The following is a 16306-nucleotide window of genomic DNA, read 5'->3' as shown; positions in this document are numbered from 1 at the left end:
AAAAATGATAGAGTAATATCAAATTTTTAAGTTAACTAGTTTGGAAGAAAGTTTTATGTTTATGTTTAAATAAATATGATATATTTAAATTGGTACAATATGATTTTCCAATAATATAAGGAACCTTTTTTTTCTTTGATCATTTTGAGAGAGAGAGAGAGAGAGAGAGAGTAAATTACTAAACTTTCAAGTTATTTACTATTGCTATTCTTTTTTCTTCCATGTTGAAACTTGAAAGAGATAAAGCTACTGCCAATACCAATAGAGGTGGGTGGAGACTAGAGACTCAATTAAAACTCTCCATTTTTGTCAATACTAGTGGATAGTAGAATCTTATAGCCCAACTTTCTTCCAATTTGGGACAAATGTGAGGTTTTAGAACTGGTTAGTTTATACCTTTAGATAATTCTATTTTAAAAAGACATTTAGATCTAAGAGATAAAATAAAAGGTTTCATTATTTAAAAAGAAAACAATTTTGACACTCAAGACTAAAAATGTGATTGATCATGCATGTCAAGAAAACGACTTTCTGTCAGCATTGAATTATTTAGAAATCTTACCTAAGCACTATCATTAATTTTTGACTTAATAGTAAATGGTTCAAGCAATGTTGAATCATATGAGGGGGAAAAAAACTAAAATAAAATGAATCCTTTTTATCAGCAATTCTGACTTTCAAAGAAGAAATTGGCATTGCATAAACCAACCTTAAGCAAAATTCATGATCCTTTACAGTCTAGAAATTCACACTTTCATGAAAGCCAATGTAACCCAACTTTGCCGAAACTGATATTTGCTAAAATTGAATAAAGAAGACATGCCCTAGGTGTGAAATTGAGAATAAAAGAGCCAGAAAGAGTTCAATAAGGAAGATAGGGGATCACATCTCATCAATTGTATTACCATGACTCATCATCATAATATGTTGAATACAAAGACTTATGGGTCACCTTCACCGAAAAAATAATAATAATAATCACCATAATTCAGCAATGAGGTCCCTCTGGGATTCATTATGCATTAGGGCCCAGCATTTTCGTTAGGAATGCACTCAATTCAACTTTGAAAGTCTTTTTCAATACCCTAAACTGTCAAGCAAGACAACAGTGCAGAAGGGGTAAGAAAAGATGGAGCCGTGGAGATTAGTTTTGTGTCATTATGAAACTTTTTATCTTCATGACTTTAGTTTGTGTGAAGTTGTTGTTATCCTCAAGCAAGTCCTACCTTGGACTTAGATTTCTAAAACTAGAAGGAGACCCTTGAACTTGGCATTACTCTAGGTTTTTGCAATACCCAATATATGAGGGTTTGGTCAGCAAGTGTAAACTAGAAGTCTATGGAATTTAGGAGAAAATATAGCATAGAAATTGGACCATGAATATAACCCATATAAATTATCAGTAATTTATTATTCATTGTCTATATTTGGACCACGAATTCAGCGCACGTATACATCAATTTCATCATCCTCTGACAATCTTACCTAAATTGTTTGAAAATTTGGCACGTAAATTTGAAAGTATCAACCTATGTTGTCATCGTTTCTAAAGGGCTCCCTAGCTTCCTTCAGAATATCTGACTCGTGCAATAAGTGTATACCCTCTGGTATACAACATAAATGTCTCCCATAGTTATAGAACATTTTCTAGATGGATTAAAATCTTCTATATTTGCTACACAAATGCACTGAGGCTTTTCTCAATGAATATTTTAACTTTCACAAATCTATAGTGTATATTTATTTGACATGAAAAAGAATCAGATCAGGCAATAGTTTCTACGAAACAACATTTCTGGAGATGACATGGAAATTATTGTAGGATGCTCAAAATCATCCCTGGGAGAATAAAAATCTATGAGAGTTCACAACTGTCTGCTCAGGAACTTGTAATTTTGAGATAATGATAAGATTGAAAATATTTATTTACTAACAAGTAAATTACAAAACCACAAATTACAACACCACAAGTAAATTACAACACAAAATCACTAGTGCCAGATTTGATTGATCTCACAATCAATACTGATCTCAAATTCTTTTTTAAGTCTATTAACAAGTTACACACCTCCAATGGGTATCGTGTTGAACCCACAACCAGATTTTCCAACTATTCTTATGGGAAACAAAGTGCTATTTGAGCTGAGCTCATTGGATGCAGCCTGAAACAAGTCCAGTCACCTAATCTCACAATTTAAGAATCATTGCTCATAGCATGACCCTGCACCAGTTGGAGGGCGCCGGGCATATTTATTTGTGACTGGAGCAGCTTGAACCCCACGCCTATTCAAGAGACATCTGAAGTATTGCAACCGAGGTAATGCAGTCAAGGCAATATTTCCTGTGGATATGGCATCCCTTCTGCTCCACATGCGCTCTATAGGAAACAAAGTGACCAATGGCATTCTTAAGAGCCAAAATATCCCCCAAAAAAAGTAAAACAAATTGGGGAGGAATTGCATCTCTTACTTAAGACAATCATTATGAGCTTCCAATATATTGCAAAAGCTAAAAACAAGTGGAGAATCAATACAAATGAAAACATTGGATGAACTTGCTCACTCGTTAAGACATTTTTGCAAAACTCAAAACAATTGTTAGTGTTGGTGTATGCATGCATCTTAGACACCAACAGTGGAGTTGCTAATCGAATTGGTTCATATTTTTCGACTACCACATTAGTCACTACTAATTAGATTCTAACCCCCCAAAAAAAAAAATTTTTGAAAAGATCACTACCAGTTTCCTACCGAGAAAAACTTGAGGAAAAGGAAGAGAACAAGAACAAGCTTGGACCACTAGGTTTCAGGGAGGTGACTGTGCTCAATATAACTGGTATTTGTCACTTCATGTCCTAAAAATAATATAGTACAAGATATATTCATTTTTTAACCCAGGAAAATCAGTATATACCACTGAAAGAGATTGTTTTATTTCTTTTGGAAGTCCAAAACACCCCAAGAAATCACTAGTTCATTTTGTGAAAGCCTGTGTCTCCAAGTTCCTCAAGATTGTCCTAAGGTCACTAATAAGAAGAAACATAAAAAAAGATCTAAAAGGCACGCACCATTCTCCACCAGTTGCAGGTTCATAAAGAAGTTAACTCCAACAAGGCTACACAATTTCAGTGCCTAAGTCTTAACTGATTATTTATTTTCAGCAGAGACATACCTGCAGCTGCTGCAGCTCGAGGCCAGATTGTTTGCTGAACATCTGATGTATCTGCTGTCTCACCCCACATGCAAACTTCTCCACCAAGCACAAGCTCTTGCTTAGAAGTGTCATTTATTCCCTCTAGTGGCTCAGCAGTGTAAACTTCATTCCAAGGGACATCCAGATGGTCTAGATACCAAAAACCTTGATTGCTAAAAATGCATTTAAAACCCTTTGCAACAGCCTTTGGACAAACCCCAGCGCCCAACCTATAGCAACATGCAAAAGAATTTTAAGTTGACACAAATAGACATTTGGAAATGTGAAACTGCTCCAAGGAAGAGAAACCCACCAGTTATGCACTACAGTCCTTGGATTAAGGTTTTCTGCAAATGTATTGAAGGTTTCTTCCCTGAGATGTGAAAATTCAAAACTGTCATGAGTTTGGTATATATTAATAAAATGACAGAGTATTGAGGAAACATAACCATGATTTATATAATCATTTTATTGGAAAGATGTTCATTCCAATACCTAGGGAGTATACTAGAGCAACTCCTAAAGGATTACATTCTAATAACCACGAATTCTCCTTCAATAGTTGATTCTTCTATTTCCTTATGGATATTAGTAGAATAATGATCATTCTTGCTCAAGGTGTATGTAAGCTATGCATATCAAATTTTTTTTTTTATTACTATTTTCCATGTCTATCCTTTAGGTTGATATCCTAGAACTTTCCAGACTCAAGTAGATCCTAACACCATACCAATTGACAGGGGTCCAATTTTTTGAAATTGCTATTTCTTGAGCTTTTAGTACAAAATATTTGTAGGCATCCTTAGCAGTCATGTTCCGGTCCTGAAGCCTGCATATTAAATAGTAGACATATGGAGTGAATGTTAATCAAGGTCACATAAACACTGTACTCAATTCAGACATGGAGACATTTGATCAGGACATATTCTGAACCCAATATTTCAGTGGCCACTACCTACAAATTATTGTAGCAGATAGATAAGAAAGAGAACTAAACCAATGACTGAGAAAGTTTCAAACAAACATGCCATTGATGTAACCACGGATCAGTCCACAAAATTATCAGTGGAGGTGCTAAATCAAAAAGAGTAAGATTGCTTACAAGACCTTGGTAGAACATGTCAAATATGAATCCTTTGTTTTTATCAGTTGGGGGGAGAAAGGGACGTGTGTGGCCCCACGGGGGGGGGGGGGGGGGGGGGGGGGGGTGGTTGTGTGGGGGTGTTCAGTAAGCCAGTGTCTAAAATTGAACAATTTATAAACCTAAATTTAGTTGATTCAGGGAATGAAGCATTATACCATCCAAACAGACTTCAAAATACCAGAGTTTTGCCTAGATTTGTTTCTTCTTTTCTTACAGTAATTATTTGAGGACTAAAATTTGGATGAAAAGGGTATACGAGCGACATGTAAATGCAACATCATGAATACCTAGATATAATTTGAACAAAAAGGGTCAAAATAACCACAAAAATGAGGTATCACTGTGAATCATATATTGTGTCATTTCCTTCCACCTAGATTACTTTACTGTTTCAAGCCTAATATAGCTCAACTAATTCAACTGTTTTGGACCTTAAGTCATGACATAACAAGATTTGTAACCAAAACAGTTGTAACATGTACCATTGCTTCACATGTGGAGTAGAGCTCCAGCAATCTGTCAAATAAAATGATTTGCTGTCAATAAAAATAAGAACCATAGTAGCACACAAGTAATACCAGAGAGAGAGAGAGAGAGTTGAAACACACAATTTCTAATCAAGCAAAGAAGTATGAACCGTATTATCAACAAGCACGTCTGGTTCATTTATGAGTTCTAACCATGCAGTCAGAATTTTTGGCCAATGTTATGACCTTTGACAAAATGAGTTACAAAGAAACCATTTCTATGAGATTTCTGGTGCCTGAGTAAGCTTTTCCATTGACCAAAAGATTAACAGGCAGATGAAGTTATTTCCAATGATTTTGAGTTTCAATGTTTAAAAGCCTCAAGACTTTCATCTCCTCTAAGATAATATTTTATGCTATAGATGGAATAGCCATAAGCTCAAGCTTGGAATAATTATGGCAGGAAAGAGAAACGCTTTTAGTCTCAGTTTGATGCAAACAGTAAAGAGTTAAGAGGAAAAACAAGAGCAAATACCAAAAGATTCGACAACAGTGGTCTAGGTTCAAAGTGGGGCCTCTTGGCATCTTTCATAGGATACTTTAGTTTATATTGTCTTAGTATTACATTTCTTTAGTTTAGAAAGTTGGTTCAGTTTTCATACGTTTCACTAAGATAGGGGTAGTTTTGTAACTTCTAGTTTCATATGTGGCTGACCCTAACTAGTTTGTTGAGGATCCAAAGTAAACCCCAAAATTTTGGGAATAAGGCTTGTGTGTTGTTGTTGTTATTGTTCACTGCAATGGGCTGTTTTGGAGGCTCAAAAGTCTTATCTTATGTTTTTTAAGTCCTTTTTCTATTTGGTTTGGATGTTATGTTGTAGTCATTCTAGGAAAAGGTTATTTAAGAGTCGACAACACAATATTCTATAAAAGAGTTTAGTATTAAATAAAAGACATAAATAGAGAGATCAATTGAATAAAATTCCAACATCTTATTTTAAGCTTTAAAGGTGTAATTACCTTCTACCTAAATGTGATTGCTTGCTAAACCTAGGTGTGATTGCCTAGGATTTACCTTTATTTGTTTCTATTTCTATTCACTGTTTTAACACCAAACAGCCATCAACTCATTCAAGATCCAACCTTTTTATTACTTAACCTACCTAAACCATTAAACATCAAACCCTATTCAAGAAACCCTTCAAGATCTCATTAAGAACCCTAAGTTAATGCTCAATTTTGTAATGAAATGATTGGTTTCTAAGGAAAATAAATGGGAATTGAATTAATTCAAGGTAGACACCCTCTAAGAAGACAATAAAGGGGGGAGAGAATTTAAACATGAGAAAGTTGTGTCGTGTTTCTTTAATGATGAAATGCCATGGATTACATTTATTTATACAAGTTACTAGCAAGGATTATTGGCCAAAATAACCAACTAAGAGCATTTGCATCAAGTATGCTAAAATAGCATAAGACCCAAAATATAGCTCATGAAGCACAAAAATCACCCACATCAGATCATGAACTGGTTATGTTGAATAGGATTTTGGTACAGTGCTTGTCAAAATTCAGGAAATTCAGGAGGCAATGTAGCTTACTCAAAACAATTTTTTTACGTTTCTCGAGGGTGAAGGAAGAGAGTGAATGTTGGTTGTTGTGTGTGAAGCGAGAAACAATTTTAAAAAATCAAGAATATTTTGATATTTTAATGAAATAGAGTATGAAATAGATAATCAGCTGTGGCATTTTGAAAATGGTTAGCTAAAATAGAAAAAGCAGGTTCTTATTCAAAAATAGACAATAAATTTTGTATAAACTTATGTGGAGGCTCTAACAACTTGTAACCAATTCGACTCCACTTCTTGCAATCTTAACTAACTTGGCCCCACATCTTGAAATCTTACAACTAACTAACTTGACTCTTCTTGATTCTTTACAAGGATTGCTATGTGATTACAAGAATTGCACCTATGGTACACTTAATTCTTTTCAAGGATTACTATGATTACAAGAATTACACCCATAGTACACGCTTGGGCTTATTACAAATTCCTAAAGATCCTACATCAAAATTCATATCAGAACCCATTAAGGCTTTTACTGTGTCATAGTTGTCAATAACATGGAAAAGGAAAAGGCAAATCATTACTAGCATAAATTAAACCTTTTGGTGATTAAAAAAAAAAATTTATTTCCATACATTCTTGGAATGTAAGATCATTAAAGATTTATTTTTGGGTTACTAATATTATGTCTTTTGTCAACGTAGAGATAGCAGAATCTTAGCTTGCAACAAGAAGGCCATTCAAACTCACCTGTATTAACTTCATCACCACCCAAGTGGAAGAGCTCAAAGGGGAAAATTTTTCTCATATCTGTAAAATACACATTTTAAATTAATTAATTTAGGGAGAGGAGAACAAAAACGTACAACAACACAATATATATTGCATCAAGTATTACTTTTTATTTCTTTACCCTTTCCAAATTTTACTAAAAAAATTCCATGTTGCTGTTAAGTTCTTATGCACACATATTTACACCATGATATCATATGGTATTCCTCCACCTTTTGATCTTTGAATTATGTGGACGTCTACGAGGATAATGCAGCTAACAGCATATGAACAAACAAGGCTATTTTTTTTTATATAATATCCATATAGTATGTTTCATAATTTCATTGGGGAGGGGGGATGGACCATAAATGACTGCCTAGAAAAGGTTTTAAAGGAGCTTAACCTGTCAGAATCCCAGAAATCACATCAAAAGTAAAGTTCTTTGTGACATCAAGTGGCTCTCTACATGAAGTAGAAGGCCAAAGATCAGGATATCCAGTGCCCCTGCATTGAAAGTAGATCAACCGCTTATCAGTTCAAGGAAACAGATAAATATAAGATTACAAGTGGGAACATTCTTTATTTTTTAGTGTTTGAACTCTTGAATCTTTCCCTATGACTTTTAGGAAACAGCTTAAAGGATAATTCCGAACTCCCTGTTAGAAATCAACACTAACTCTCTTGTCTCTAGAAATTTCTAGAGTACTCTAGAAACTTCTAGAACTTCTCACACAATCTCTCTCTCTAGAAATTTCTCTCTAATTCCTGACATTTCTCTCTTGCTCTCTTTCCGGAATTCTCTCCAGGATAGTTCTCTAGAAGCTTCCTTACACTAGTGAATTTTAGCCACAAATTTATAAGGTGTCTAGAAGGTTGGAGAAAGGCATTAATTTAATGCCAATAAAAAGGAAGAAGCTAGAAGCTTCAAGTTGGTTACCTAACCAACATACATCTAGTATAAATAGATGTAGTGTGTGTGAAGTGAAGTGTGTCATAAAGCACCAAGAGAGAGATGTGTGAAGTTGTATGAGAAGGTTAAGTGTGTGCCATAGGTAGCAAGTGTGTAGAGTGAAATAGAGTCAAGAGGTAGTGTGTGTAGGTGTCTAGAAGTGAGGTGTGTGCAAGTGTATTTGGTGAGTAAGTGTCGTGTTTGCAGTGCACTAGTGTCAGTGTATGGGAGTCAAGCATTAGTGCTTGTAAAGTGTTGTAATTTAAAGAGTCAAGTTTTAAATAAAAGCTCTCTTGTTTAGTCTTTTGTTTAACAATCTAATGTCAGAGCTTCCGCTAACTCAACACTCCCAGCTCTAATACTTGCAAGATAAGAATTTCTAGAGCAGGATTTTAATCCATGATTAAAAAATTGAAAAAAAAAAAAGTGTTATTAAGTATATTTTGCCATAGAAATTATGACAGAATTACAAGATGAGGGCCAGAAAGCTATAATCTTCCTATTGGTTAGGATCGGGTACTAATATACTATGCCAAATCCAAGCCTTCTTTAAGAAGATTTCTTGAGCCTAAAAAGGTTTCTTTTCCAGTCTTTGGAAACCAAGAGACTCTTAGCTTGAATATCAGATCATAATAGCAGCTTATAATAAAACAGTCGACATCAAGTTATAATTTACCATGATTCTGCATGACCAGGGATATCTATTTCTGCCATGACATTGATGCCTGTTACACACCACATAAAATAATCAAGAAAAAGAAATAAAGGCATTCTTTACCCAAGGCAATTCAACCCCTTAAATACTTATTTAGCAGCTAAAACTCGTTCTACAATTCTATGTCTATTCAGGAAAACAGTCACACTTTGTCATTCCCAACTAATCATGAGATGCCACATTTCTATTGTATAAGTTCTATTTAAAGATGGATATTTTATGAAATTTAAAATCTGTAAAGATTGCTGTTTATGATGTATTACTCAAGCTTCAACAAACTATAAAGATATAACGCACCTCTTACTTTGGCAAAGCTTCACATCAATGGATGGAAACATGAAAAAGGAAACACACTATTAGCCTATGTCAGACTCATAAATAAAAAAGTATAAGTAATATAAATTAGAACATATAGTAGCCATGTACAAGGAATTTAAAATATACTAACAATAATAATCATCTGGTTATTCATACTATATATCAGTCTTTGATGTCCTTAATCTATCATGAAATTCGCTGCACCTCTTATGACAAATTAGTTCCGTTTTTTCTTTTTTTTCTTTTTTTTTTTGCTGAAGACAAATTAAGTTCTTTGTTGAAGAGTAACATCATATGATTTGATTAACTATATATTTTCAATAAATTAAAATCAATCCAATTAGAAGATTATTAGACAAGTAACTTCAACTGATTGGAGAGCTAAAAGGAATACTTGGACAAGTTGATGAATTTATTTTAAGTTAATGAATTAGTTCAACATCTAAGACATTCCAGGTATCTTACTTGACAATCTCATACGCATCCTCAACCGTGTAACGCTCCCACTTTGTATATGAACCTTTCCACAACTTTGGATATGCAGGTACTTCAAGTGGAAATGACTCCTCGTCTATGATGTGCCAATGAAAGACATTCTACTGAATGCAATTTTCAGTATCAGAATTACATTGTAAAAAAATTAAAAAAGCAAAGGATGATATAATTATCAGTCCAATTAATGAATTTAACTATGAAACACAACCTTGACAAGAATACCAAGTAACAAATCTTACAAGTTTAGCATATGACATAGATTCAATTATCTGCTTAATTACATAAATCGGAAAGTAGTGCCTCGATGTATCTGCAAAACAACACCAACAAACATGGTTATCAAACAACATTCTAGGACACAATTTTTTGATGAATAAAGTAAACTTATTAAACAAAGGAGCAGTTAGATTACACAGGAAGTGTAACCACTAACCAACTAATCCTAACCATTTACAATCTGAAATTCAACAAATCTATGAAATCTACTAAAGATACATTCTAGGACAAAATTATAAACAAATTTCCAAAGTTTACTTTTCCTGACAAAAACTAAATGTAGCATACCCAATAGAAGCCCACGAAATGCAAATCTCGGTTTGTCCCGGATGCACCAAGGAGCCTTGTATACTTGCACTGACTTAGTTCCATAATCAAAAGAACATAATTGGCTGAATGTCTGGAATATTATAGAAACATAAGAATCAATCAGAGAAGACCCATATGGATCAATACAATCACAAGCCGGCCAATTACAAAATAACACAAATGCATATGCATGTAAATGCAGGTACCTACTCTAATGATAAATCATAAATCATACATTACCTCCAACGCTCGCAATGCGCCATAAACAGTATTTGCCTGCAATAAACAGAGCATCAACATCACTAAAACTCATCACTGACCACCTAGAGTGAAAATCATAGCACCCATTTAGTCCTCCATCCAATCTCGCCATTAGTTTTAATATTTTTCGCTTTCCAAAACCACATCAATTTCATGGACTTAACATCATGGATTGTACGCGAAGCCAAAGCTAGAGCGTGTAATTTGTAATTCAACCTTAACACAACAAAACATTAAGCAAAACCACAATCTCTAACTCCTTCAAATTACCTCAATCGTAGCCTCCCCAATAATCGACTTCCCATCATTCTTCGAAACAAACAAAGTATAGCTCTCGTCCACACCAAGTTGAAGCTGAACGCAAACGATCAAATAAAAAAAACACTTTCAAATTCACACAAACTACTTAAAACATTCAATAGTTTTTTCGAATTGAACCAAATTTACCTCTTCGTTATCCGAATTAACAATGATCTTCAATTTGGTAATATCATACACGGAGCTCCTTCCCGTGAATCTACTAAATATAGAGATTCCACTAGTGTGCTTGAATATGATCGCTCTGTATCTATCAAATGCGGCTCTAACAATGGCGGAGTTGCCGCCAATTCCGGCGACGGCGAGAGATAGGTCCGGGTCGACGGAGAGCGTGCGGTTGCCGGAGGTGAATTCGGAGGGTAGAGGCCAGAGGTAGGTGAGCGCCGAGGCATCGGGCTCTGGGACCGAATTGAGAGCTAGGGTTTGTGAAACGCAGAGGGAGAAAGAGAGAATTAGGAAGAGGAAATGGGATTTGAAAGGATCGGATAACATGGTGAGTGTTGGGAGAGAGAGAGAGAGAGAGAAGGAGAGAGTGAATTTTGTGGGTTCCCAATATGTGTTATTGGGTTTGACTAGTTTTGTGTAAAGCTGGGGAGAGCGAGACATACAGGGGAGTAGTTGAAACGTTTTGGAGTTCAGGCGTTTTAATAAGATGAATTTTTTTTTTTTTTTTTTAAAGGAAGATAAGACAAATGTTTTTCTTTTTTTTTTAATGGAAAGTTAAGACAAATATTTCGTTTATAAGCTACGGTGTTGATTTCTTATCTTCAAATAAGAGATTCGAGGTTGAGTTCTGTTTACATCTAAAATAAAATAAAATAAAAGATCAAGCATTCAGTTTTCACTTTTATCAAAAAAAAATTAATGAGTGTTGATAAAGATAAAGAGCAATTACTAAAAGTAGATGATGCATATATAACTGGGAGGAAGCATCCAATGTAGATGCAATGCTGTATGTAACCAAAAAAAAAAAAAATTGGTAACAAATATATATATATATATATATAATAAAAGTTGGACTTAGACGCTGTGGTTGCGCCATGTAGCTTTACCAAATTGCAAAAATTTTAATAAATTTTTAGATTTTAAGAATAGATATATACATATTTTTTGGATAAATATGACAAATTAAGTAATGAAAGAAAATGGTATTTTATTTACAACTATAATAGTTGTGTTTATCTAAAATGTTATCAACAAAGTCTTAAATCAATAGAATAGAATTACCTAAGGATATAATTTACATAAAAAAGAGAGATAAAAAAACGTAAAAGAAAAAACATTGAATTTTCATTTTTTTTTCCTACTTTTATTTAAAAACAAAAAAAAAAAAAAAAAAAAAAAAAAAAGATAAAACTTGCATTTTTTTTTCCTACATTTAAATTTTTTTTTTTTTTGTGGATGAAAGCATACATATTGTTAGCTTAGACGCTGTGGTTGCGTCATGTGGTTTTACCAAATTGCAAAAATTTTAATAAATTTTTAGATTTTAAGAATAGATATATACATATTTTTTGGATAAATATGACAAATTAAGTAATGAAAGAAAATGGTATTTCATTTACAACTATAATAGTTGTGTCTATCTAAAATGTTATCAACAAGGTCTAAAATCAATTGAATAGAATTACCTAATGATATAATTTAAATAAAAAAGAGAGATAAAAAAACGTAAAAGAAAAAAAAATAAAAAAGAGAGATAAAAAAAAACGTAAAAGAAAAAAAATTGAATTTTCATTTTTTTTCCTACGTTTCTTTAAAAAACATAAAAGGAAAAAAAAAAGATAAAACTTGCATTTTTTTTTTCCTACATTTATTTTTATTTTTTGGTGGATGAAAGCATACATATTGTTAGAGTCTCATTTGATATAAAATTTAAATCCTATTAAAAATATAATAATTGTTAAAAAAACGTGTTATATTGCCATACTTAAAAAAAGAAACGTCATATGAATAGAATCAAAGGAAAAAAAAAAAAAAAAAAAAAACCGTGATTGATGGTTGAGGCAATAAGGATGTAAGATAGATTTTTTTTTTTTAAGGATATATATTTTTAGAGTCCCATTTGTTATAAAATTTAAATCTTATTGAAAATAGAATTATTAATCAACGTGTTATATTACCATACTAAAAACAAAATAGAATTAATGGTTGTAAGGAAATAGGATATGATTTTTTTTAATTAAAACCTAATTATCAAACGTAGAAAGTTTAAAATAAATTAAAAAATCCACAAAGAACAACACAACTTTATCCTAAGAAGTGATAAAACAATAGATGAAATTAAAGTTGATAAGAACAAATAATATGTTATATTTATGTTAAAAAATCATTGTAATTAAATATAACAAATAATATGTTATATTTATCACCCTTCCTACCTATTTACAACACTATACATCTTAAATTACCAAATATCAAGCTTTTCAATTGGAAGGATCAAAATTTTTTCTAATAGTTTTTTTTTTTGGTTTTTCTCTTGCAATAGGCCTCTTAATATTTATTTTTCCATGATTTATATTTCATTGAGTCCAAACATATTTCTTATTTTGTTATTATAACCATTTGAATGAAATCAACACTAAAACAAATGATTTAAATATCAAAATAAGAAAAAAAAATTAAATTTCTTTTAAGTGTACAAGTACAATTTATTTTTTAATCTGAAATTTTGAATTAATTTTTTTTTCATTTTATTTGTTATTAAATTTAATTATATTATCAAAATATTTTTTATTAAGCCGTCATCGCACGGGCATAATACTAGTATAATAGCATAATTTTTAAGATGACATAAACAAACATGTCATTCTAGACTTTTTTTTTTTTAAAAAAAAAATCAATGAATCATGTTAACGGATACTATTAAGGTAACTTTTAATAAGTCATTTTATAAAAAATATAAAAATCGTAAAAAAATTAATTATTTTTCTCTTTTTTCATAAAAATATTTCCTAAACCAATGTTTTTAAAGCATTGATTAATTTTTTCCTTTTCTACTGCTACTTGGTTTCCACTTGTGATTCTTGATTTTTTTTTTTTTTTTAAGGTAGTGATTCATGATATTGTTTCCACTTTACAATATATCATCTGATTTTTTTTTTTTTTTTTGGGTGTTGAGGAGTTTCCATGTACGTACTCCTCTAAGAGTAAAGACTAAGATTGTCCCTTTTCTTTCTAACATGATCGTTCGTTTTCATGTGTAAGCATCCTTTAGCAGTTAGCACCACTCTACACCTACATTCCTTAAAGTCAAAATATTAGTGCAACTTTATTCATAATTTGTGCAATAGTAGGGTGTTAGATGTTGATATTAATTTGATGCTTATATAAATTGTTTAACATAAACATCTTAACATCTCTTTTTTGTTTTTGTCTAATAGAAAAAAAGAAGAATATCTTAGCATGTTAAGTGTTAATATTAATTTGACACTTTGAGATGCAAGCGCTTCAATATAATTAAATAAAAATGTCATTATGCTGGTATGTTATAGCTATTGTGGGGGGTAAAAGACCGGGAAGCCCATGTCAATATCTACATTAGGCCAAGGGTCTAGTCCAAGGAAGAACTCCTCCTCGGCCATGGATGTAGCCGAGGATAAAGGGAGCAGCCTACTACTTGTAGTGACACTTCGGGTTATTCCACGGAATAGGGAAAGTACTAAGACAAAAAATGACAACGGGAAGAATGGAAATATCTAAAGGAAAGCTGCCATTATTACGGTACTCCGTACCTGACATAGTCATACCTCTCTGCCTTTACAATCACTCCCAACAATTTTGGAGATGAGCGGATGGGACAAGTAGCAGCACTATGAATCTAAAAAGGTAAAGGAGGGAAAGGGGGTATAAAAAGGATAGAATGGGAGGCAAATAGGGGGGAACGCTCCGGAAATCTCTACCATCCAACGCAAACTAAAAAGGGCTCCTCGGATTGTGCCGAGGACCAATCTTCCTTGATAAACTCAGTTTATCTCAGCTTGATCATGATGAACACCATATTAACTGTTATACGTGCACTAAAGCCTGGCTCTTCGACCCACTCTCTACAAATTTATTGTACTGGGTTCACTAGTCCAAGATCTGATACAACTTGGGCTTGGGCTGAAAAACGTGACCCTACAATTGGCGTCGTCTGTGGGAAGAGCTCACGTAATAGTGAGTGCAACGGTTAATCATGGTGGGATCAAGCTCCCATCAGTATGAGTCCCTCGAGAGGACCATTTTAGCGGTGATGCATGCTACACGGAAGCTTCCCCATCATTTCCAAGAATACACAGTTATTGTCATAACTTAGCCTCCGCTCAGGGCCACTCTTGGAGTTACTGATTACGTAGAGAGGGTTGCTAAATGGGGCACAGTTTTAGGGGCTCCTGACATCAAGCATATGCCCCGTACGTATGTCAAGGGGCTAGTTCTCGCTGGTTTAATAGCCCGGCTCGATGAACCCCCGTGGGGAAGCTAGTTACTTCATGAAAAGTCTAAGTGCTAGACAGAACCAAGGTCTTGCATGGTCCTCAGACTCAAACCTATGGAGAAACTAGTTACTTCATGAAAAATCTAAGTGCTAGACAGGCCAAGGTCTTACATGATCCTCGGACTCAAACCTATAGGGAAACTAGTTACTTCAAATAAGAATCCAAGTGCTAGACAGAACCAAGATCTTGCATGGTCCTCGAACTCAAACCTATGGGGAAACTAGTTACTTCAAAGAAGAATCCAAGTGCTAGACAGAACCAAGGTCTTGCATGGTCCTCGAACTCAAACCTATGGGGAAACTAGTTACTTCAAAGAAGAATCCAAGTGCTAGACAAAACCAAGGTCTTACATGATCATCGAACTCAAACCTATGGGGAAACTAGTTACTTCAAAGAAGAATCCAAGTGCTAAACAGAACTAAGGTCTTGCATGGTCCTCGGACTCAAACCTATGGAGAAACTAGTTACTTCATGAAAAATCTAAGTGCTAGACAGGCCAAGGTTTTACATGGTCCTCGGACTCAAACCTATGGGGAAACTAGTTACTTCAAAGAAGAATCCAAGTGCTAGACAGAACCAAGGTCTTGTATGGTCCTCGGACTCAAACCTATGGGAAAACTAGTTACTTCAAAGAAGAATCTAAGTGCTAGACAAAACCAAGGTCTTGCATGGTCCTCAAACTCAAACCTATGGGAAAACTAGTTACTTCAAAGAATAATTTAAGTGCTAGATAGAACCAAGATCTTGTATAGTCCTCAGACTCAAACCTATGAGGAAACTAGTTACTTCATGAAAAATCTAAGTGCTAGACAGAACTAAGATCTTGCATGGTCCTCGGACTCAAACTTATAGGGAAACTAGTTACTCCAAAGAAGAATCTAAGTGCTAGACAGAATCAAGATCTTGCATGGTCCTCGAACTCAAACTTATGGGAAAACTAGTTACTTCAAAGAGGAATTTAAGTGCTAGACAGAACCAAGGTCTTGCATGGTCCTCAGACTCAAACCTATGGGGAAACTAGTTACTTCAAAGAAGAATCTAA

General features: G+C 33.6%; 1 protein-coding gene across 1 annotated transcript; it reads right to left on the bottom strand.

Annotated features, from left to right (window-relative positions):
• Positions 1-1907: 1907 nt before the first annotated feature.
• On the bottom strand, positions 1908-11382 carry LOC126697395 (beta-hexosaminidase 1). The gene is made up of 15 exons (XM_050394378.1): positions 10916-11382; positions 10739-10822; positions 10448-10483; positions 10187-10298; positions 9862-9932; positions 9593-9723; positions 9107-9123; positions 8771-8819; positions 7549-7649; positions 7122-7181; positions 4819-4852; positions 3923-4021; positions 3506-3565; positions 3172-3422; positions 1908-2377 (listed from the first exon to the last, which is right to left on the bottom strand). The coding sequence occupies exons 1-15, from the start codon at positions 11276-11278 to the stop codon at positions 2202-2204; spliced, it is 1644 nt and encodes a 547-aa protein (XP_050250335.1). The 5' UTR covers positions 11279-11382; the 3' UTR covers positions 1908-2201.
• Positions 11383-16306: the final 4924 nt, after the last annotated feature.

Source organism: Quercus robur, chromosome 8 (genome assembly GCF_932294415.1).
Source record: "Quercus robur chromosome 8, dhQueRobu3.1, whole genome shotgun sequence".
In the NCBI taxonomy this organism is placed as follows: domain Eukaryota; kingdom Viridiplantae; phylum Streptophyta; class Magnoliopsida; order Fagales; family Fagaceae; genus Quercus; species Quercus robur.
This window is presented reverse-complemented; position numbering and strand designations above follow the sequence as displayed.

What these genes read in the sequence shown, in the direction of transcription:
- LOC126697395 (XM_050394378.1), bottom strand. Translation starts at nt 11,278, where the DNA reads ATGTTATCCGATCCTTTCAAATCCCATTTCCTCTTCCTAATTCTCTCT. An exon ending in ATTTCGTGGGCTTCTATTGG is followed by an intron (nt 9,933 to 10,186) that starts GTATGCTACATT and finishes GTTGTTTTGCAG; the next exon opens with ATACATCGAGGCACTACTTT. An exon ending in AGGACTGTAGTGCATAACTG is followed by an intron (nt 3,423 to 3,505) that starts GTGGGTTTCTCT and finishes ATGTTGCTATAG; the next exon opens with GTTGGGCGCTGGGGTTTGTC.